The 22,100-nt window shown below is 40.6% G+C and overlaps 1 protein-coding gene across 3 annotated transcripts in view; it reads left to right on the top strand.

Annotated features, from left to right (window-relative positions):
* The window catches only part of CHAT (choline O-acetyltransferase), a 32,101-nt gene that overhangs the window by 2,238 nt on the left and 7,763 nt on the right, over positions 1 to 22,100 (top strand). For all 3 annotated transcript variants that reach the window (XM_027895935.1, XM_027895934.1, XM_027895936.1), the window contains exons 2-12: positions 1,450 to 1,594; positions 3,509 to 3,700; positions 5,827 to 5,945; positions 7,378 to 7,431; positions 10,061 to 10,241; positions 11,272 to 11,449; positions 15,675 to 15,844; positions 17,884 to 17,984; positions 18,177 to 18,305; positions 18,825 to 18,947; positions 20,376 to 20,517. In XM_027895935.1, the coding sequence (XP_027751736.1) occupies positions 1,532 to 1,594; positions 3,509 to 3,700; positions 5,827 to 5,945; positions 7,378 to 7,431; positions 10,061 to 10,241; positions 11,272 to 11,449; positions 15,675 to 15,844; positions 17,884 to 17,984; positions 18,177 to 18,305; positions 18,825 to 18,947; positions 20,376 to 20,517 (1,452 nt within the window). In that variant the 5' untranslated portion in view covers positions 1,450 to 1,531. The remainder of the gene's footprint in view (positions 1 to 1,449; positions 1,595 to 3,508; positions 3,701 to 5,826; positions 5,946 to 7,377; positions 7,432 to 10,060; positions 10,242 to 11,271; positions 11,450 to 15,674; positions 15,845 to 17,883; positions 17,985 to 18,176; positions 18,306 to 18,824; positions 18,948 to 20,375; positions 20,518 to 22,100) is intronic.

Raw genomic sequence — 22,100 nt, 5'->3', positions numbered from 1 at the left:
AATCATCTCTCACCTGGGTTGAAATTGTGAGCAGATGACAGATCAACATGGGTTTGCTGTGTGGCTCATTGCAGGGCCCCGGGGACATCTCTCAACCTCATACAACCTATTTCACAGCACATGGCTCCACTGAAAGCCATTGCGGGACAGGATCGACACCAGGTGTCAGTGACCACATACACGTTGGCAGAGCTGGAATAGCCAAGCCAATCCTCAGGAGAGGAATAATGCACTGCCATTGCTAAACAGAACTCTTCATTGCACTTTCACACACTGTAGGGTTTTTATCCCAATTGTTCTTAAAACCTGTTTTAGAAATATCTCAAGTGTCTTGAATGTATAGTCCCAAAGATTACAGAAAGGAAAGTATTTTCTGCATAGTCAACACGTGTTGTCCTTTATATTTTGCATACACACAGTGGAAAGTAATTAAAATAAAACCAAAAAAACTTGTAATCCATCAAGATCTGACTGAACACAAACAACTTGCTTTGCTTTAGCTGTCTTTATGTACTATCATAATTGAGTGACAATTGCTTGGTGTGGGCACTCTTATGCCAGAAGACACAGATATGTCATATAGCTTACTTTTGTATAGAAAAGCAGTAAGAGGCATCTTTAGAAGGCAAAACCAGGATAAGCACAATACCAGAGAGACATCAGTGGAAGTATTTGCTCTGTCACAGATTCCTTTTGTGACTTTTGGCAGGTTAAACCATCTCCCTGGATAGTTACATGCTATTTGGGAAGACCTCTGTATGAAGCACAGTGTATGCCACTGCTGCCAGTCCTCCCACAACCAGCCTGCCTTAGGCAGTCTCATGGGGTCCCCCAGACCACATCTATGCCCCAAAGCACTGGCACCCAGTGAGCTTCTAGGTTGCAGGGGGCAAAGGCACATCTCCATCAAGCTCCTTTCTGCAGCTTTTACATCTTCTAGCACAGCAGCTCACTGTATCTGTGGAACCATGCAGTGACAAATACATTTACAGACTGTGGTGCTTTCATATAAAATGGTAAATGGAGGAAATACAAGATCCTCAGATAGAAAATTGCAGCCTTACTATTACCTGTGTCAACGTAAGTACACTCAAAGAAAAGTCACCTCTTTCCTCCAGCTAATGTGTAACAGTCATACAAAGCACACAGATCATGCCACAATAAATTGCAAAGTAAATTACAGTGACAAAATAAACCATGCTGAGAAGGGACCTTTTATGAGCATCAGATAATTCTGAATAAATAAATTTATAGCAAAATGAGACAAACAGAATGTCAGAGCAATTTCCAAAGGGCTCAGTTCAGCTACTTTTGACTGCTATACTTCTAGTTCTCTCCAGTTTTGCATTCTGAAGCTCCTGCGTATGCTTGCGCAGGGAATACTCCCCTCGTACATTTTGGTTATAAATAATGGGTACTGACAGGACTTTAAATCTCTTCTATTTCCAGAACTGAGGCGTGAGGCTCCATAAGTGCCCCCAAGTGTCTTCAATTTCTGTCCTCAACAAAAGATACCAAAAGAAATGCAGAAATGCCTGACCTAGAAAAAAACACGCAGAAGAAAGAGAAAGATACAAGCAGTAAAGATGAGACAGTAAGTGACTGGTTCCAGGAAAACAAAAACGAAGAGACCTAACAACTTTTAATACTGTAAATTAACGTAAACTGATATAATAATTGTAGCCTAAGCTCTGTTCCAGAGCCTATTTCTTTATTTCAGGGAATGCTTCTCACATCCAAATACACTCTTTCTCCCAACACTCTGTGAAGAATTCCAGTAAATGAAATATTATTATACAACAGCAGATGCATTGCTACCAAGTCAGGGATGGCATGTAATTATTTCTTAATAGTACAGAACTATCAAACTATCACATATGATTCATTTTAAAGCTGCTTTAGGAGATGCCAGATGTGTATGCCTGTAAGTAGTCAACCCCTTGGGTTTAAAGCTTTTTTCCTAAGCAGAGTCATGAACTGTTCAGTAACCTAACCTGGAAAGACAGGGCTGAAGCAAGGTATCAAAAAGAAATACCGTTTAGCACATCTGTTTCCATTGACCAAGAAATCAATGACAGAAGAAATATGTCTTGACTAAACGTGGCTTGAAACTGTAGAATTGCCATTCTCTTATTTCTGAGATCCGGGATGCATTACAGGCTAAATTGGATTTGCATTTCCATTAATAACAGGTAATCCTATGACACTTTTTATGAGTATCTAAAATCTTCACTTTCTAGATAGGGAAATGTAATGCAGCACTGACTTTTCTGTGGATGTCAAAAGGCAGAGCTGGTATTTGAGCTCAGAGGACATTGAGTCCCTGCCTACTGTTCAGAGCATTTTCTCTACCCCTCCCTCCCTGCATGCACTAGCAGAGAAGTCTTCAGCTAGATTTACTCTGAGCAGCAGGTGGGACAAGGTGACTGCTAATCCTTTCTTCCAACCAAAATCACACTCTGGTCCTGCTATCCTGTGAAAATCAATGTCTGTTACACCAAGATGTAGTAAAAAAAAATGTGAAATTTGCGTACTTTGGGAGATAGGCAAAAATCTAATTGGAAAAACAAACCCTCCAAAAGTTTATGGCCTACACTAATCACTAATGGACAAGCATAGCTGCATTAGATGCTCGTTTCTCAGCTGGGAGACACAGCCACCTCCCTGAGGAGCCATGCTTAGAGCGTCACAGCCTTTTGCAATTTCCCAGTCTTTTATGAACAATCTCCTTGTTTGATTCTCCCACTGCCCCCATAACTGCTCTGGCTTTTAAATGACTAATTACGCTTCACTTGGTTAATTCTACATTAAAAAACAAAGGAAGCTTAATTGCATGAGTTGCATGAGATTCTTTTCTTCCCAGATAATATTGCTCCAAAACAGGATAAGGATAAAGCAAGTATAAACATAAATGTTTTATCAAGCGGACTAGGGGGGTTCCAGACTGACTGACAGCAAAGGTTTGCCAGGGTAAAACACAGGTTTATGGAGGACTGTACATAGTCAGTACTAATAAACAGGAAGACCCGCATGCTTTTTATTTCTGTAGTTTTATAACCTCTCATATTACCAATCAGACAAGTATTAACCCATGGTTTTACTAATCACAAGTTAAATGTACTTTTTTACTAATGAAATATACCTTTAATTCAGTCATTATGTTACTATGCTGTCATGTATTTGCAGATTTCCTAGAGTCTAGCTGAGACTGTATGCTTGCATCATGACTCATTGTCCTAGGATTTCTAGAATTTTTACCAAGGAATATTCTTCTTGGTAGTTTTCCACTACTCCCCTAGTCTATCCATTTGAAAGCTTTCAAATAGAGTTACTGGAGAGCACATTTGAAGCAATCAGGCCTTCAGCTGCTAAAACAGAATAAATCCATTAAAAAATGGATGCAATATATTAATCAGCAACAAAAGGAAAAAATAAAGAATTAAAAAAGGGGACAGATTAGGAACAAGTAGAATTACTTGCTAATATATGTATTTTTTTTTATGATTAGGCAGTGCCAAAACTTCCAGTTCCACCACTGCAACAGACCTTAGGTATGTACCTACAGTGCATGAAACACTTGGTGCCAGAGGAGCAATTTAAGAAGACCAAGGTCATAGTGGAACAGTTTGGAATTCCTGGAGGCCTGGGGGAATCCTTGCAGAAAATTCTTGAAGAAAGAAGGGAAAAGACAATGAACTGGGTAAGCAAATACAGATGAGAAAAATAATTGCTGTGTTGGATGATGCTCATCTACAAACTCCTTCTGTTGTTCTACATGCAATCACTGTTTTCTTTCAGCTGGTCAATGCAATCAGGGGTCACACATCAGATTCTGACAAAGGGAATGAGTATTTCCAACATATTAGGCTAGATTTTTCAAATTATGTCAAAATCTGTATCATCATTATGCTTTCAGATCAACAGTTTGTTGGCATCAATGAGGACGTTCATTCACCTCAGGTACATGCACAGAGGTGTCAGCAAGACTTGTAGGAAGCACTATATTACATCATTTTTGGATGCAATTTCTTCCTTTCCCTTTAATAACAGGATTTAGATTTTTTATTGAAATGAAAAATGCTTTCTGATAGGGCTATAAAAAGTGCCTTGCATAGACATCTACCCAAAGCTCTGATCCACTCAGATTATTCTGGAATGGAATATTTCATTATAGGAATGACTCTTTTAAAACTGAACTATTATTTGCCATTCTCTGTGACACTATACCAATGTATTTACCCTGAAGTATTTACTTTGTCAAATATACACATACATATACATGTGTATCTATCACACAGACCATGCTGAGACCTCAGCCTTTTAAAAAGTCCAGCTTTCTACTTCCCAAGACAGGAAAATTAAATATGCCGTAGCTAAAGTAGATTTTATCACTCCACAAAGTTGCAGTTCACCCTGCCTACATTAACTGTGTGGCAGCTGAAAACAAGAACTTTACGGAAGTCTTTCCATCCTAGCAAGGAAAATGGTTTCATGGATTCAGTGAAATCCTGCAGGCTTGCTACTCTTGTCAGTGAATTGAGGTTCTCCCTTTACTTTTCAGTTGTGTGACGCACAAGAAAACCCCATCAAATTGCTGCTATAATCAGGGAAAAAAGGCTACAGTACTGGCAGTGCTTTTATTTTAAAAACAGTTCTTCATTTCTGAATGAAATGCTGCCTGATCTTGTTTTGTTGTTTTGATCATAGAACTTCATGGGTTTGGTGTCTAAGCTAACCATCATTTAGTGTTCCTGATAGCAAATACTGTTCCAGGAGACAACTGCTCATTTAACCACTTATAACTTGAAAACTACAGAGGAAGGATTCGTAAACATTTTCTGAAAATGTGTCAGTTTTAAAAACTGCTTATTAAAATGAAATACCTGATTCTTAAGATAAATCAGAAATGGTTTTATGCAGAATTTAACTTGCCAGGAGTGTAGCTCTAGCATGTTCTCCTGAAGACTCCAGAGACTGTGGGGGAAGCATCTGTTCTAACAGCAATGAAATATCTCGGAGGAAAACTTTTTCAACTGATGCATGCATTTGTAATTATTTTTGCATAATTTCGTTGTTGTTTATAGTTGCCATATGCAAAGCCTGCCCACTCAGAAAGACCATTTGATCATTTTATGAAAGCCTCCATTTTCCAAATAATGATTCTTCAATCTCTGCTCAGACATAAAGGAATGAAGTTACTGTACATCTGTGCTTTCAATAAAAATGGTTAGAAATTTAGTAAGTGTGTTTGTCTGGGTCAAGCATCAGCAATCTGTATTTGTGTCAGTGGACACAGAGGGAATTCTCCAGGGGCCCAATCCACATGCCAGTATCTGGAGGACTAAACCATCAGGGTTGGAAAATTCTTTTCTTGCTACAGGACAGTATCTGATGGCTAACAATAGAACATCCTGGCATCATGGACAAATATTTGAAGCTGCTTGAGCAAAGCCATCACCAGTAAAACTCTGTCCCATCTATTAAACATATCCTAATCACAATGCAAGAGTTATTATGTTGTACTCAAGCATTTTTTGGTTGTAGAGAGAAGGAAACAACAAAATACCCAAAGCACCATGATATGGAGCTTGTTTACTTTTTAATGGAACACACTGTAAATTGCCATTGATTGAAAAATAGGATTATGGAATTGCGGCTGACTTCAGCTGAGCTGAGGTCGCGGAGCCCGGGCTGAAAATGCTCAGCAGCTCCATTAATCAGAGCCCAGGCCTGACACCAGGAGCACCAAGCCCTCTCCCCTCACCCCCGGGGCTGCCTTTCCACGTGCTGTTTGTAGCTTTAAGATTTCGTGTCCCCTTCCCTTAGGTGTTTAACTACTGGCTGGATGACATGTACCTCAACAACCGGCTGGCTCTTCCAGTCAATTCCAGCCCAGCAATTATCTTTGCTCGTCAGTATTTCAAGGATGTAAATGACCAGCTGAGGTAATGTACTACGACTTTGCAGCTTTTGCTAAATGAAAGGATATTTTAAATGTACTGCTTTTGCAAAAAGACAATCAACTTTCATTAAAAAATAAGAGCTGTAGCCATTAAACGATTTCCTACTAGGCCTGCTGACTGAGGGCAGTGTTTCTGGGGTTACTCATACTAATGTTCAGAAAGGAAAATGTCGTTACTATTACATTTATTGCATGAAAAAAATGCCATGAGATATATATTTTTAAGGAATATTTGCAAAGCTTTTTATTGTATGTAATCCAAGTAAACCACTTTGTGAGGAAAAAAAAATAAATACTAATTTCTGCCACATAGTTTGAAGGAAAATAATCTTTAACATGCCATCACTGTGACTTGTAGCCACCCTGCAAACTGAAAAGGCCACGCTGGCATTACATAGTACCTTTCAGATGCCCAAAAGGGCACCAGAAACACAGGGGATCTAAGAATAAGAATTCAGAAATCATTCTTCTCCAAGAACACTGCTTCCTTCAGGCCCATAATTCCCAGCCCTGAACTGATCTTTCTCCTTTGAGCTACTGTGGGCAATTACTATCATTTAAAAAGTGAAAAGCTAAGCACGTAGCCAAGCACAGAATATACCTCTCCAGACACCCTTAAAACAGGGTTCCATTCTTCAGCCTTTGCCAAAACACTTTCTCCTTTTAAAACAGCAAAGCAGATCAAATCTACCTTCATATAGTGCAATTTTCCTCTTTGCTTTTAGCACTCTCTAGCTGCTCATTACTGAAATAATTAACTGCATGTGAATTTATGCTATTATAAAACAGCCAGAACCTTGAAACCAATATGCATTATTTTAACATTTTGTGTAGACAGCTAATGCATCTTTTTACTTTAGTTTAAACATAACTATAAATGCTTCCATTCATTACTGACTAAATTTATCGTGCACACAGCTTTCAAAAAACCTCCCCTTTGCATTTTCTACTGCACGTGCTTTAACAAGGAAATATTTTTCTCAGAGCCTCCCATTCTGACACAGTGCAAATGGTCAATGTCAGGAAATAATACACCTGTCCTCAGCTCTGCAAAAAGAATATCTGCTTAGGACAGGAAGTACTCTAATAAATTGGACAGCTTATGAGTATTGATACTGAAACCCATGTAAAGGATTCTAATAAATATTCAGCCTCTGTTCCCATTCTCTAAATAAATGCTTTCAGGCTTCCTCCTGTGATCTGTTTAACCATTTGAAGGGGCTGTTTCTAGGATTTCATATTTCTCTTGACATGAATTAAATTTAGGCTTTGGGTGGGGGCAGGGAACTCTTCTTGCCAAGCCAGAAGACTTGCTCCCCTTATGCTGTGTCATCAATCATTCCTCTGTCTCTCAGAAACAGCCCAGTGTTGCCAAATGACAAAAGACTGATGTCACTTCTATCTGCCACTTGCAGGTTTGCCGCCAATCTCATTTCAGGAGTGCAAGACTACAAAGCTTTACTGGACACGTAAGTAGCTTGGAAGGAGAGCTGCTGCTTGAGTACCCACAGGGCTTCTGATTCAAAGGTGCTCTCAATACAAAATTGGGCTGTATTGCACCCCCCCATGATTTGGAAGGGCTGGGGCTCCAGCATGCTTCAGGGTGAGGGCTTCAGCAATTTTTTATGCACTTTCTCCTTTATTACTGCAATATAACAGGTTGAAGAGGGATACTTTTTGATGGCTGGTAGTCATCAGTCTAGCAGGCACAGGGCAGCCCAAAAGGGCAGGCACGATCTGCCTAACAGTTATTGAGAGCACCAGAGGAAATCTGTGCTCTCCACGCCCAAAGAGCAGCAGCACTGTGGGTACACAGCCTGCACACCTTTGCTGGCACTCTCTACCTGCCAGGGCGCTGCACCCCTTCCACGTCCTGCACTCTGCATTTAGAACACCAATCCTCCCTCCCCACGGAGAAATAACACATTTAGGGGAAGAAGCCTCACCACTGACAGGCCGGCTCAGTAGCTAGTTGAAGTAAGTTACTTATGCAATTGTTACTTTCTGTATATAAACACAGGGGAAATACAGGATTCTTCAAGTTATGTATGAGGTAACTCATAATATTTACATAGCAATTCTTAGCTTCAGCTAGTATGTTCCAAGTTTACTGCTGAAACCACCACTCCCTGAAGAATAGGAACAGTGGAGAGCCAAGCACAACACAGACCACACTATAGTCGAGAACAGATAATTTTCTTGTCTGGAAATACAAGAAGACTATGTGATATGCTTTAACCAGTGCTTATTTGGATGAGGAATTCAAACAATAAAGTTCCTGTCATCTATGAATAAGATAAAGAAATAAGGTGTTTGATGTTTCACTTCAGAAGTCTGACAGCTACTCAGAAAGTATAGCAGAGCTACTTATTTAAGGACACATGCTTCTGTCCAAGATATCCCATGCGACTGCATACACCAGCACTGGTGTGCTGTGAAGTACTACTGCATACTGCTGGAGTTGCATCTTTATGTGACAGCATCTGAGATGAGAATAAAGGAACCACATTGCTCAAACAAAGAACAATTTGAATTCTTACTGTTTTGACCTCACTACTCTGGAGCCAAAGACTCCTGTGGTCAGATTTGCTTGTCTAAATCAGTAGCCACTGAAATTCTCACTACTGTATCCTCATTTATTATTTCTGTTTGATTATCACTGTGTAACTATGAGAACACCATAACTGTAACATTTTCAGTTCCTTGTTGTTAAGGACTTGTACCAGCAAGTGTACTGCTCTCCCCTCTTGGATCATCCCACATGCAGATGTACAATATTTCAGCCCAAACCCAGGTGTTTAGCTTTAACTATGCAGATATTCCACTTCAAAGAAAGGCTACCTTGCTAATATAAAAGAGTTGTAGGATCTTACACAGACGTATAAATGAGTACAAGATTTGCTGGTGCCATCGGTTGGAGTTAATAACACCTTTCTTAACTGCTATAAGTACAGATTGTCTTCTATATAACCTACTATGCTATCCCACTGTTTTCTATCATCACAGATGCTCTTGAAGTGTGGTTAAGCGTAAGGGGATTTCTGCATTATGCAAAATGTGGGAGAACACCAATGACCCTGTTTTGCTGATAGGGAACAAAAACATTAAGCACATTTATGAGGAAATAAGTGATACAGAAAGTTTGAGAACTGGGAACTAAAGTGCATATCCTTGGTTCAGAACTGCAACAGTTCTAAAGACACGGTTAAACAAGATAAAATAGCATAAGACACTACCCCGTATCAGCTCTATGACAGCAACCCTCCTTGCCTGCTTCTTTGACCCTGCCCCTCTCTGCAAGCTAGAAGTGTACTCCTCTTTTGCTGAGGGAAAGCCTCTGTACCACAAGATCTTCTTCCTCCTGTGGTCTCTGCAGCCTCTCCCAACCAACAGCACTATTATTTCCTTCTGCAGCATCAGTGGGGTATTTTACAATCCATAATCATAACTGTGATATCACTTTTTTTTTATGGCCACTAAAGGAGCCTTTTAGATGTTGTTTTCATATGCCTTCCAAACCAAAAGGAATAGATTTTCAATGCATAATACCCCCTAGGTTTAAGTAAGAATTAGTACGAAATCAAGGATCTGTGGAAAACAGAAATTCCCTCCGTATTGCCCAAGTGATTCCTGTTCATCAAACAAGGTCCTCTCAAACGCTTTCTAGCAATGCTGCACAGCACAAGGTTGCTGTGATTTGCAGGGAATTTCATTGGTACCTTTCTTCAAGGTGCTGTGTCTTTTCCAGCTGTTCTGCTGACTTCCGTCCTGCCAAATTTCCAGGATCCCATCTAGGCAGGCTTCCTACGCGCATTCCAAAGCTGCTTGTGACCTGCTATTCTTTCCATTTCCACTAGATCATAATGCAATTGCTTAATGAATATGCATGAAGCTGCCAGGAATGATGTATTTAACTTTGGTATGGGAATTCATCTATTTCCCTTATACTGTAATCTCATTTTATTATTCAATTTGTGTTATACCTGATCTAATTGTAACAGAACAAAGGACAGATTAGATTTCTTTTCCCTTCTGTCTCTCTCTCCCCTCTCTCCCCTCTTTTCCTCTGGCTTTGTTTTTCTCCTTCTCTTTCTGCAGCCATGCTTTACCTGCTGATTTTTCTCGTGGACAGCTGTCTGGTCATCCTCTCTGTATGAAGCAATACTATGGACTCTTTTCTTCCTATCGCCTTCCAGGACCTACCAAAGATACCCTCGTGGCCCAGAAAAGCAATGTAATGCCAGAACCAGAACACATCATTGTTGCTTGTAACAATCAGGTAAAAGAGTTTCTTTTTTTATACCTTTCTATATTTCTTAATTTGTTTAATTTCACTCCAGAAGAGCCTAATCTAATCTCTGTTCAGAAATGCAATTAGCATGCTATGTATGAGCTCACTTCTTACCAAGCATTTGCAGTCAGAATTTCCAAAAGATGCTTCTGCAGCATTTTCGTCCTTGGCCCACATTATGTTCCAAGAACAGTGATGCAGAAAGTAGGAACGTGGCAGAATTCATTTGCTCTCTCTTTTAAACAAAAATGTTTAATACACAGAGATGAAACTGCTGAGAAAAAGTACCTGCTTAGAGTGCGTTTGCTGGAAATGCACTTCTCTGGGCAGTCAAGTATTGGCACACAATATAATGGCATATATATCACCATGATATATATGTGAATGGCATATATATCACCATGATATGTATGTGAATGGCATATACACCCTGTAGGGGGGCCTAAGCTGTGCCTGAAGAAGTTATCAGAGGTGCACGCAGAAATACTGAAGCATTACAGTGAATCTGCCCCAACCTGTATATTGGAGATATATTGCAGAGTATATTGGCTGGGCAGAGTACCTTATAGCCCAGCCTGACTATTTGCAGTACTGGAGTCATGCCTGCAGGCCCTCTTGGAATGAAGGGGTAGATTCTAGTGGTCCCTTTTCCAGGAAGTCCCATTTTTCATCCCAGTAGGAAGTTCTCTCAGTTGTCTAGGTTATTTTTAAACAAATAATATCATAATAATTATTTACATATTTCCTGGTTTTATCTCTTCATGTTTTTCTGAGCTTATTCAAATAGCATTTTGTTTTTTGAGTCCAATACACAATGTAAGTCTCCTGTAGCAACTGGTATTACACTGGTGTTAAAACACAGGAAGGGTGAGCCCTGGGACAGTCCCCAGTGGTTTTGTGCTCCACTGCCTGCCTCTCCAGGCAGGACTTCAGCATCTCAGCACCTACCCAGGCAACAGCAAAATGTTGGACCACAAAAAGTCTGACTGTTCTTCTGACTTCTGTAATTTTTTTGCAGTTTTTTGTTTTGGATGTTGTCATTAATTTCCGCCGTCTCAGTGAGGGAGATCTTTTCACTCAATTACAAAAGATAGCCAAAATGGCAGAGAATGAAGAGGAAATGCTGCCTCCAATTGGCCTGCTGACAACAGATGGAAGAACAGAGTGGGCAGAGGCCAGGACCACCCTTATGAAAGGTTAGCAGCAACCATCCCAGCTTTCTCTTCTTCATCATCTTCCTCCTCTTCCTTCTCACCATCATTGCCTTTCTCTGCTGGGAGTGAACGTCACAGCAAACATAGGACTGAATGTGCAACATTCCTGCTGAATTTTTGCAGCAGCAGGAAACTCAGTATGTGCAAGTGTTCAAATGTGTGTTACCAGGGGAGTAGCAGATACAGCTTGACCCTTTGGCTGTGTATGTTTATGTGTTAATGCCATGTAATAACTCTCACTCCATTCTCTGTTTTTCATTGCATAAATTACATTACATCACATCAGATTTTGTGATTTGTCTCTTTCTTCATATCCATTTTGCAGTAGGAATGCATTTACCAGTAGGAATGATGCATTCTCTTAGCTTTTGACAACTGTCAGACATTTTTGATCTTATCTAACAAAGGCATCTACAAGTTAAGCACCTGCTGAATCTGGCTGTGTACTCACTCTAGCAAATGGAGAAGGTACCACAGCTGATGCAACCAAATCTTAAGTAAGTATCTAGGAAAGACAACACCAGTTATTATTTGGGGACAATTCTCTCTCTCTCTTCCAACAGGCAGCATTTAGTTGTCTCAGATTCTGGACTTGAATGTCAAACTTTGAAACTGTTGAAAATAAAGGGTGGGGTTAGTGATCTTTATCACACCATGCCTAATGTATTTTATTGAGAAGCTAAACACCCTCTTTTTGCCATTTTACATGTCCAAAGTATTTACTTTTCCTTCCTGAAGATAATGCTAACTCATCTCTTTATCTCCAGTTCAGCAGTGCTACAGAAAATATTGCTGGTTTACCAATGCCCTGGAATATAGAAGAGTTGCCAATAGTCTCAATAGTCTCAAAGTATGTTTACCATCCCAAGGAAGATTTCCCTTCTCTTGTTCAAGTGTTTTCTGTGCTTATAAAAACTTAGTATAGATAAACACACACACACACACACACACACACAGAGTCCTGGCCATTATTTCAGCAATATTATGTAACACCAGTCTCATCTTTAGCTCTTCCCCTTCTCTTCCTTTCCTTATTTTAATGAAAACTCAGGTAAACACCTAATCATTTGTTTGCACGTCACGCTTTTAAGTAAAACAGTGAATGCCTTGAAACCTGCTGCAAAATCATCTTGTAAACCTGCATCATTGGGGGGCGGGGAGAATCAACAAAAACTAGCAGAACCATCTCTATAGTGTTTTTAGATGGCCTGGCATATGCCAAAATATTCATTTTAATCAGGAAGCAAACCAACTCAGTCATGCAGCTGAAAAAACCCAGATCCTGCACTAGCAAATATCACCATATAGCACCCTATGAAGCAATGTGAAGTGAAAGGGGTCCCTCCACAGCTGTTCTGTTCTGGGCAGGGCAAGAGAGGATGCTGTGGGACAGAGAGGACCTATTACAGTGCTTTGCAGAGGCTATGAAGGAGAGATATCCATGGGCCTGCACAGACCTGAAAATAGATAATAGGTCTTCTAGGTGAGAAGATTTCAAAGATATTGTAATAATCCCAGCTATCAATGATTTATAAACACACTCAGTAATGTAACTGCCTTCAGGCTGCAGAACTAACTCACTCTTCCTAAGCAGAGGAAGTGAATTCTTACTGCTACCAGGGCTGCAGTTCCATGCATACTATACCTGAATTTGGTTCAGTACTGTCTTTTCCTTTTTAAAACTAAAACCAAAAACCCCAACTAACCAACAGCCAACTGGCCAATTCAATGCAATTGTGCATAAGAAAGGCAGAAGGACAAGAAAAGTCATGCAGGGCTTTAGGCTTGTTCTCACACTTCTCTGTTTCAGCTCTTGTCATGGTTCATGAGTTCTTCTGCAATTTATTGCCTGCTTCACAGGATAATTTTTTCAGTGTTTGATCAGCTCTCTAGACATGTCTGTTTCCTTCTGTAAGGCCATCTTTCCCCTACTTTTCTGTTTCTAGCAGAGCTTAAATTTATTCACTCTAATACCTACACTCCAGATACCCTGAAGCCATATGTCAGAATAAGGGCTTCGTATCTGTCAGAGATGTGTGGGTAGCAGCCACAATGAAATATATATAAACCTATCAAACAATGTAAAGCAGAATGCTGAGCAAGCTGGCAACAGTTTGTAAATCACTATCCAAGCTGTTTTTTCTTGAAGGTGCCTCTCTGCAAACACCAGAAGCTGATGTATACCAGGCAGCTTCCATTCACAAGGATCTTTTCAGCCTTTGCATCAACAAACCCAGACCATCAATGAAAAAAATACCACAGTTATGGTCAGCCCTGCAATGGGAGATACTAAAAGAGCTTTACAGTCAAGAGGACAAGGACATGGCTTCTTCCTTATGAAGTTTATGAATGCTTTTGAAGACACTTTGTAGGGATGCCAGTGTTTCACATGTAGGGTGATCATTGGCAGAAAGCTTAATATGCCCCATCAAATGCAATCTCCTGGCTCAAGTGTCTGTAGGAGCTGGCAGGCACTCCAGGTGCCTTCCCTAGGATTCTGCTTCTGTGGGCAAGGGAAGACAACAATCTTCACTCCACCAGATCCCCACGCAGCCTGCAAGGAGCCAGGCTTACCATCCCTGTCACTTGGTCCCATGGCTGCTAATCTTCCCTCACAGGAGCTGCCAAACAGCAGCAGACAGTATCTTACCATAACCTGCAAAAGGCCACAGCTCCCCCTCTCCCTTCTCAGTCACTGCTATCACTTGCTTCTCCCTCTCCTGACACCTTTTTAATTTCTTGCATGTTTTAGCTCTTTTTTACTACAAGGCATCTAGAGAATGAACCTGGATGATAACAAGCATCTGTTATATTTCTAGCTCCTCAGTAACCTATGTTACTCCTTCTAGGAAGGTGCATCTTTTTCTTAATTTGAAAAATGCTGTTTTTTCAGAGGATCAATCTACTTTTCATATGTGCAAACTTTAAAAACATGCACATATTGAAATGGCTCCTTGTATTTCAAATGCAAATCAGAATTGTTTAATTTTAAATATTTTTTTCCATTCTTTCAGCTGAAATCATCTCCTGAATTGAGCAGAGACTTGTTGAACTCAGCACAAACTTGAAAGAAGTTTTGATCAATCTAAATTCACATCTCTAGTTAAGAACGTCCTGAAACAAAAATCATTTACACCAAAATCTAGCAAAACCAGTAGATGAAAGTTGATCTGTTAAGAATGGAAGGAATTCTAAACTCACATTTGAAAGCCCTTTTTCCTTTGATCTTGTTAACAACCATTTAATAGCAATTAATAACGTTATATGCTTCTAAATAAAACAAGTTCTTGTTATATGTTCCACACTTTTATATTTTCAAAGAGCTGTATTAAGTGCTCACAATCAGAAATTTTCTATGCTTCAAACTGGTCCTCAGATGCAAACAAACTCTTAAACTTTGTAATATTTTTGAGTTAGATAAAGAATCTGAGAAAAAAATCCACGTAAATACACCACGAATAAGGAGGAACACACTGAGGACAAAGTAAAAATAGTCTCAGTAGTCCAACTCTATAAGCAAGAGTGTCAGGACAGGGAAAATAAACAGTAAGAGATCCAGAAAAACCCCATTTTATTCAGCAGTTCACTAGTGACAGGAGGGAAGTGGAATGTGGCAGCCCATGGCTTTGGCAAAATCATGTTCAAAAACTAAACCTCACAACCTCACCCACAGATATTTTCCTCATGTGAGGTAGGCAATATAGGCTAATGACCAGGGACAGGAGAGAGAAGAGGGTTTTAATACAATAACACAAAAACAACATGGGGTTTCAATGGGAGAACAGCACAAAACCAGTACAAGCCCTGCTGTTCCAGAGCAGAATACTGCAGCAAGTGTGAGCTCTGAAATTTTCTATTTTCCACCTGTCCTCTCTAACTGTTACATATAAAATAAGTAAACATTGCTGGCTTTAAGAGTAAAATAGATCTATTTTGTAATATAATTACTTCAGGAAATGAAAGGCAGAGAAAGAAAGTGGATATTATTGAATCATGTGAAAGATACGCAGAGATATTACAAAAGTTAACACATGAATTAATGCCTTGGTGTAACATTTCCTTGCCCTGAGACAATCTGCTGTGGAGAGAGCTCTGCAAACACCAGCTCACTGCAGATCTCCAACGCTGTCCAAGGCAGCAGGGCTCCCCAGCCAGTCCTGCACTTGGAGGCAAGAGGATGTGAACATTTCCCTCTTTTTCTCCCCAGACTCCACTAACCGCGACTCTCTGGACATGATTGAACGGTGCATATGCCTGGTGTGCCTGGACAGCCCCAGTGGGGTGGAACTCAATGATACAAACATGGCATTGCAGCTGCTGCACGGAGGAGGCTACCATAAAAACGGGGCCAATCGCTGGTACGACAAACCCATGCAGGTAAAAATCCTTACAGTACACGAGGATGTTGCTTGCACGTGGCAAGGGACTCCCATTGCCTTGTGACAGGGACCACTTAAAATCAAGTGGGAGAAAGAGGGGAAGGTGATGTCAGCATTTGGTTTTGCAGGGTTGGTGTGAGCAAGGCTGGTCCTTTCAGGGCAGGGGGAGGCAGACAGACTGCCTTGCTGGCAGTGCCAAGGCATTCCCCAACACAAATGCACTTTCACATTTTCTGAAGCTGCCCTGTGCACTTGAGGAGGTAAGACAGATACACAGACATGGGGGTAGGTAGACATCTGATATAAAAAGGAAAGCAGAATGCAATTTTATTACACTCAATCAAATGAAATAAAATTGCTGGCCTGGCATCCCAGAACGAAAAAGAAAAGCACAATATTTTTCCTCTGTTTTCTCTTCTTACACATTTTCCTGACATCCTACAAATACTACAATTTAGCATGTGTTTAAGTCCTCGCTTAACAGACTGTTTACTCATTTAATGGCATCCTTGTTGAGGCTTTCCTGAAAGTATTGACTTCTCCAGCCTTTTTCCCAATCAGATTTTGATTGTCATATTTGAAAGTGTCTCACGGTTATTTTCACACTTTGCAATAGAGCCAGGATGAAGCAATGTATTAATCTCCAACTGTCAACAATGTTGACACCTCATGAAAAATTGAAAAAACCCCTGACTGATAGATGGCTTGCGTAATGCTTGTTGCTCTTGCCATATCTAAGAACAGTAACATGAAAAGAGAAACCCCTAAAACAATATCACTTCCACTGACCTACCCCAGTGAAAATACATTTCAGTAATCATTCCCGATTTATGCCACTGCAAATGACATTATTAGCAGACTCCAGTGCTGCATTTTGGAAGAAGAAATAATTTGTCTTTAGTTAGAATCCTGTTATTTGCAGGGTCTCTTGTTGAGATGTTTCAAGCAGATGAGAGTAAACAAGATTTCTTTTTGTTTACTATTATAAGGTAACAGAAAGCAAATAAAATTGCATAGTATAAGGAAGAGCTTCATCTGCCCAGATATATTCAGGCCAGCAGTTTAAAAGTGAAGAGAAATTCTTAGGGAAATAAGATCCCATGCTCTTCCATGCATACACATATTATGTAGGAAGCCATTCTCACAGTGGAACTTGTTCTTTCTCTCCATATTCTTCTTCACCTTTGCAGTAAGGCATCACAAAATGTCCAGGTGAACCTTTTGCATCATGCACACACACACTCTCAGTGAAAACCTCACGGAAAGCAGGAAGGCAGGAGGCATGTGTGTGATGCAAATGCACAGAGTGAGCTGAGGGAGAGAAGTCCAGCTAAATATACTTCAAAAGAAGTGTGGGGGGAAATGCAGAAAAAGGACAGGAAACATGTGAGACAAGTTGCAGTATTGTCCTAGACATCTGCTTTTGTTTGAGATGCAGAAACAACCAACTGCATGGCTGTATCACAGAATCAGAGTGCAGTGGGTTGTCACCAGCTATGCCACATGTACACAATGAAATAAAGAATGAAGACAAGTAAGAAGGAAATTAAGAAAACACCTCAAAAAAAAAGCTTAAAAATAAGCTATGGGAAAGCTATCAAATAAGGATGAGCTTTGTAATAAAATGGGACCCTGTGGATTTCCCAGATCTAGATGTTGCACTTCTCCCAAATGTGGAAGGAGAACCCTGGCCTGTCTTTCTATTGATGGGTTTTCTGTACCATAAAGAAAAATGCTACATCAAATTTTCAGACTCCCATAGGAATTCCTAAAATTTACATTCTCACAGGACTCACAGTCCAAAATAGCAGCAAGAAAAAGATTCCATGCAATGCCTTTAACAGGACAAGAAAGTCTCCTGTGACAGGCCAGTAAGTCACCCACTGCCCTGTAAGGCAAAGAAGATCCTGATATGAGCAATGAGAAAACCACAGGAGAATAATAACATCTCTTTTAGTTAGTTTTCCATCATGAGTAACTTGGCCAGAACACGATTTATTCCCTGTATATCTTGCACCTGTTCTTTTCCTTGTTTAGTTTGTGGTAGGAAGAGACGGAGTCTGCGGCACCGTGTGTGAACATTCCCCGTTCGACGGCATCGTCATGGTGCAGTGCACTGAATACTTGCTCAAGCACGTGTGAGTTCCCTTTCAGTACAGCTTTTATACCCACTCCAGCCCCTGGGGAAGCCTCTGCCAGTGGAAAATTCCCCCTGATGCCCTAAGACCCATAAAACTATTGGAAACCAGTGATTCACTTGCCAAAAAAGCAGTGTTGAACAGAGAGATTAATCCTGTGACCTTAACGATTTCTGTCTCACATACTAACAGGAAAGAAAATTCCAAGAAATTAGTACGAGCTGATTCAGTGAGCGAGCTTCCTGCTCCACGGAGACTAAGATGGAAATGTTCCCCTGAAATTCAGACACATTTGGCATCATCAGCAGAAAAACTCCAAAGGTAGAACAGATGCCTCATTTTTCTCAACAGTGACTGCAAGCTGGGAACTACACAGCACACGGTGTGCAGGCATGGGTTTCCTCCTAGAGGGCTTCCTGCCCTCCCGCTCCTCCTCATCTTCCCAGCCTGGACATACCTAGCATCTCTTTGTGGGCTGGAGCTACTTCACTGCATTCAGGAATTGCATTACCATTGTTTTCCTCCCCTGTAAATATTAGGAATGCTAAAAACCACCAGAAAAGAAACAGTTTTAGTCCTATTTTCACAGGATGCAAACAATGCAGATCCTCTGTTTTTGTCCTTTACGTGTTTGAGCTTATTAAATCTGAAGCCAGGGCAACAGGGATACATAGGGGGGGACAGTAGAATACAACTGGTTTAAATAAATAATTTGAATTCAGGAATGTAATTTGTTTACATTCATATTGCTCCTACAAAGGCTAGTTCTTTTCCAGCCTTAATGATTCTATAAGATTCTTGCATCTCCCCCTGGAGTAACTGCTTCTGCTTGTTTTCCAGGATAGTGGAAAATCTGGATTTTATTGCCTACAAGTTTGAGCACTATGGAAAGGAATTTATTAAGAAACAAAAGGTTAGCCCAGATGCCTACATTCAAGTAGCACTTCAGCTGGCATTCTACAGGTAAGGTTAATTCAGATCATAGGAACAAGGTACAAAAGGGTAGTGGTTTTTTAAAAGAGAGTCCATCCTGCATGGAAATGAGTGATCATGCCTAATGGCTGTAGGACAGACAAGACAGAAATGGACATCCAGTTCTCAGATTACTCATTTTCTTTGTTCCCTTTCCCTCTTCTTGCTCATCATCCCTGTGTCCCACACATGCCATTACCAGCCAGTACCCTCCCCACAGCTGTCCCTGCCCTTGGCAAAGAGAAGAGGGTGAGGGGCTGTGGGAGGGAGTAGTGGGGTTGTCTGTAGCAGCAGCAGCTATAGGAGTCCAAGTCCCTGGGGCAGAAACACTCCCTTGCCACTGTGGGTAGCTTGGGAAGGACGTGGCAGTAACCCTGAACTCACCACACAGGCATCTCCTGCACTGCAGGGTGAAAAGCATTCACAGGGGAGAATTCCACAGCAGCATATCAGATCAGAGTTCCTACACAGGACAGTAGCTACTGCTGCCTCCTTCTTCACAGACATCCCAAGATTTGGTAATGTCCTCTAATTTCCACGGTATTACCAAAGTCAAAATCTCCTTTCTAGTTTGCCAGAACTCCAGACTAGAGATTGATTGCATGGTTTCCTGCAGAACAGCCTATTCCCAAACAATTCTGTGTCACGTCAAATTAAAACCTGACGTGGTCTTTATCCAGTCAAAACCAGAGGTGCCCAACTTATTTCATGTATTCCATTAACATGTGTTAAACATCCATTTTTTGCATATTCCATTAATCAAACTTCAAAAATTACCTGGTCCAAGATTTTTATCTGGATTCCAGCCATGATATAAATCCTGTGTTTGCAACAAAAGCCTTAGTTACATTCTGAGACCCCCTGCTTCGACTGGAAGACACACTAGGTCTCCTGAAGCAAGGAATAGTGGCCATACACCTGGACCCAAATTAAACAACAGTCTTCACACTCTGTTCTTATTGCTATGTGGGTTTTCATTTCAGCTCACGAATAGTACTAATATCCTTTTCAGTTTTCTTCTTTTCATTCACTCACAGAGTGTATTTTTTGTTATTTTAAATAAAACGTATTTCAAGCCCATAAATAAATGATTAATTACACAATTATTTTATGATGCAGTACAAATAAAACATTCCTTGAGATCTTTCTGTAAATTTTAGTTTTACTAGCCTTGTTTCTACACAGCGAGTCATTTTTTACTTGCAAGGCATAACTAAAACATACACAGCTGTATGTGGCTCCTCATATTAGAAGGGAGTGGGCATCGATCTTTTTTAAATTTCTTATAGAATTCTATCAGATGAATACTGTGCAAAAAGCGTGGCTGTAACAATAAAATGTACCAAGCCTATATTTCTCTTAGTCTTTATGACCCCTTGAAAATAATTATTCTTTGCTTTTCTTACTTCCTTCTTTCAGATGCCACAGGAGACTTGTCCCGACCTATGAAAGTGCTTCCCTACGCCGATTTGATGAGGGCCGGGTGGACAATATCAGGTCTTCTACCTCAGAAGCATTTGCTTTTGTGAAAGTAATGACTGATGACAAGACAGCTGTATCGGTATGTTGGTCTTCTTTGCCAATACACTGAGTAAATAATAGCTCCATTGTCCCCAGTTTCTCATTTTTTAACTGTTAACTGAGAACATAAAGGCATGGGGCAGGGTAGCAAGCCTCACAGGATTTTGCTTTTTGTACAAACCAACCATTAAGCTAAATATAAATATTCCCTTGTTTTTATTTAAGCATCCAAAAGATTCAAAGGTACCTAAACACGACATTATAAGAAACAAAACGTTTGATTTCAGATTTAGTGCTGTCTTATGAACGTTCTGTCATCAGATCCAAATTCAGCTCCCTGGAGAGACCTAGGCTGAACATGCAAAGTTCAGGACCATTGTACTGCCACACCAGGGGAATTGCCTGGCAGGTCCCCTGCAGTAGTTAGCTCTGCTGCAGACTAAAATGTGTGAAGTGACGTAATTCCCATGCTTTGATTTCTGGATAAGGTGGATATGTCCTGGATGATCTTTTTTGTTTTAAAGGTATGTTTCTACCAGAGTTAGTTTTATAGTATCGTCAAGGGAGCTGAACCTTAATAATGAAAAACTCCATCAAGCTGATCAAGCAACTCTCCAAACTGTCCTGATATCATACTGCAAAAAGAAAAATTAAAATTGCCTTGCTTTGAGGTGCCACCATCTGTTTCCAGAAGCATGAGTACTGTACAGAGTAGATGGGAATGCAGAGAGGTACAGCTGAGAGTATAGCTGCACAAACAGCATTGTGCACTGTCCCCACATCGTCCCTGGAGAGCCTCCCTCAATGCCTCTCTCTGTGCCACTTCCACCCACTGCACTTCGCTGCCGTACAGGGAATTTCCAGGTGGCTGTTTAGATGCAAAACGTTTCCACAATATAGATTATTTTTCACAGTAAGCCCACTCCAGTGGCAACAGCCCACATGGCTGTTCTTTAGAATTCAGCATAGCGTTGCTAGATGCATTGCTGGGGTGTAGATTAGGTGTAAATTAATGAAATATGATAAACCAAGCTGTAATGTCCCGGAGGATGATGAAAATTTGCCCAGAAAAGTGCTCTGTTCAGCCACTGCTTCTTCAGTCTCTTTAAGGTTAGGAGCCTAGCATTTAGCTCCTGATGGACAAGACTCAAATTCCACGGTAAAATGATAACTCAAAAAACAGTAATTCCCTGTGCTGAGTGGGTAATTCATAGCAGATTATGACCATCCTATTACACATAATAGTGACTACCATACAGAGGACAAGAAGAGGCTGATGTTATTTGCTATCAGTGAACTGTCTGACAAGATTGTTCTTGATCATATTTCATTAGAAGCTACTGTTGTCTGTGCACACCTTTCTCTCCACATGTGTGCTCAGCACAGCCCCAGCCCCAACGCACTTTGCAGCAGATTGACTGCACTCCTGGGAGGAGCCAGCCTGCTCCTCACATACCGTTTCAACGCATCCTCCTTATTCCTTCCAATAGTCCCTTCCTTTTATATTCCAATACTTACTACGTTTTGCAGTCCCAAAGCTTTAGCATTGCTCATGATTTCACCACCCAAATCTGAGGTTGTGCTCCCCTTTCACAGCACGCCAAGGAGTGCCATGTGTGCCTA

Source organism: Empidonax traillii, unplaced genomic scaffold (genome assembly GCF_003031625.1).
Source record: "Empidonax traillii isolate 1590-97213 ecotype Southwest subspecies unplaced genomic scaffold, ASM303162v1 scaffold475:size860808, whole genome shotgun sequence".
NCBI lineage: Eukaryota > Metazoa > Chordata > Aves > Passeriformes > Tyrannidae > Empidonax > Empidonax traillii.
Note: the sequence above shows the minus strand (reverse complement) of the source record. Positions and strands in the feature narration are given on the sequence as shown.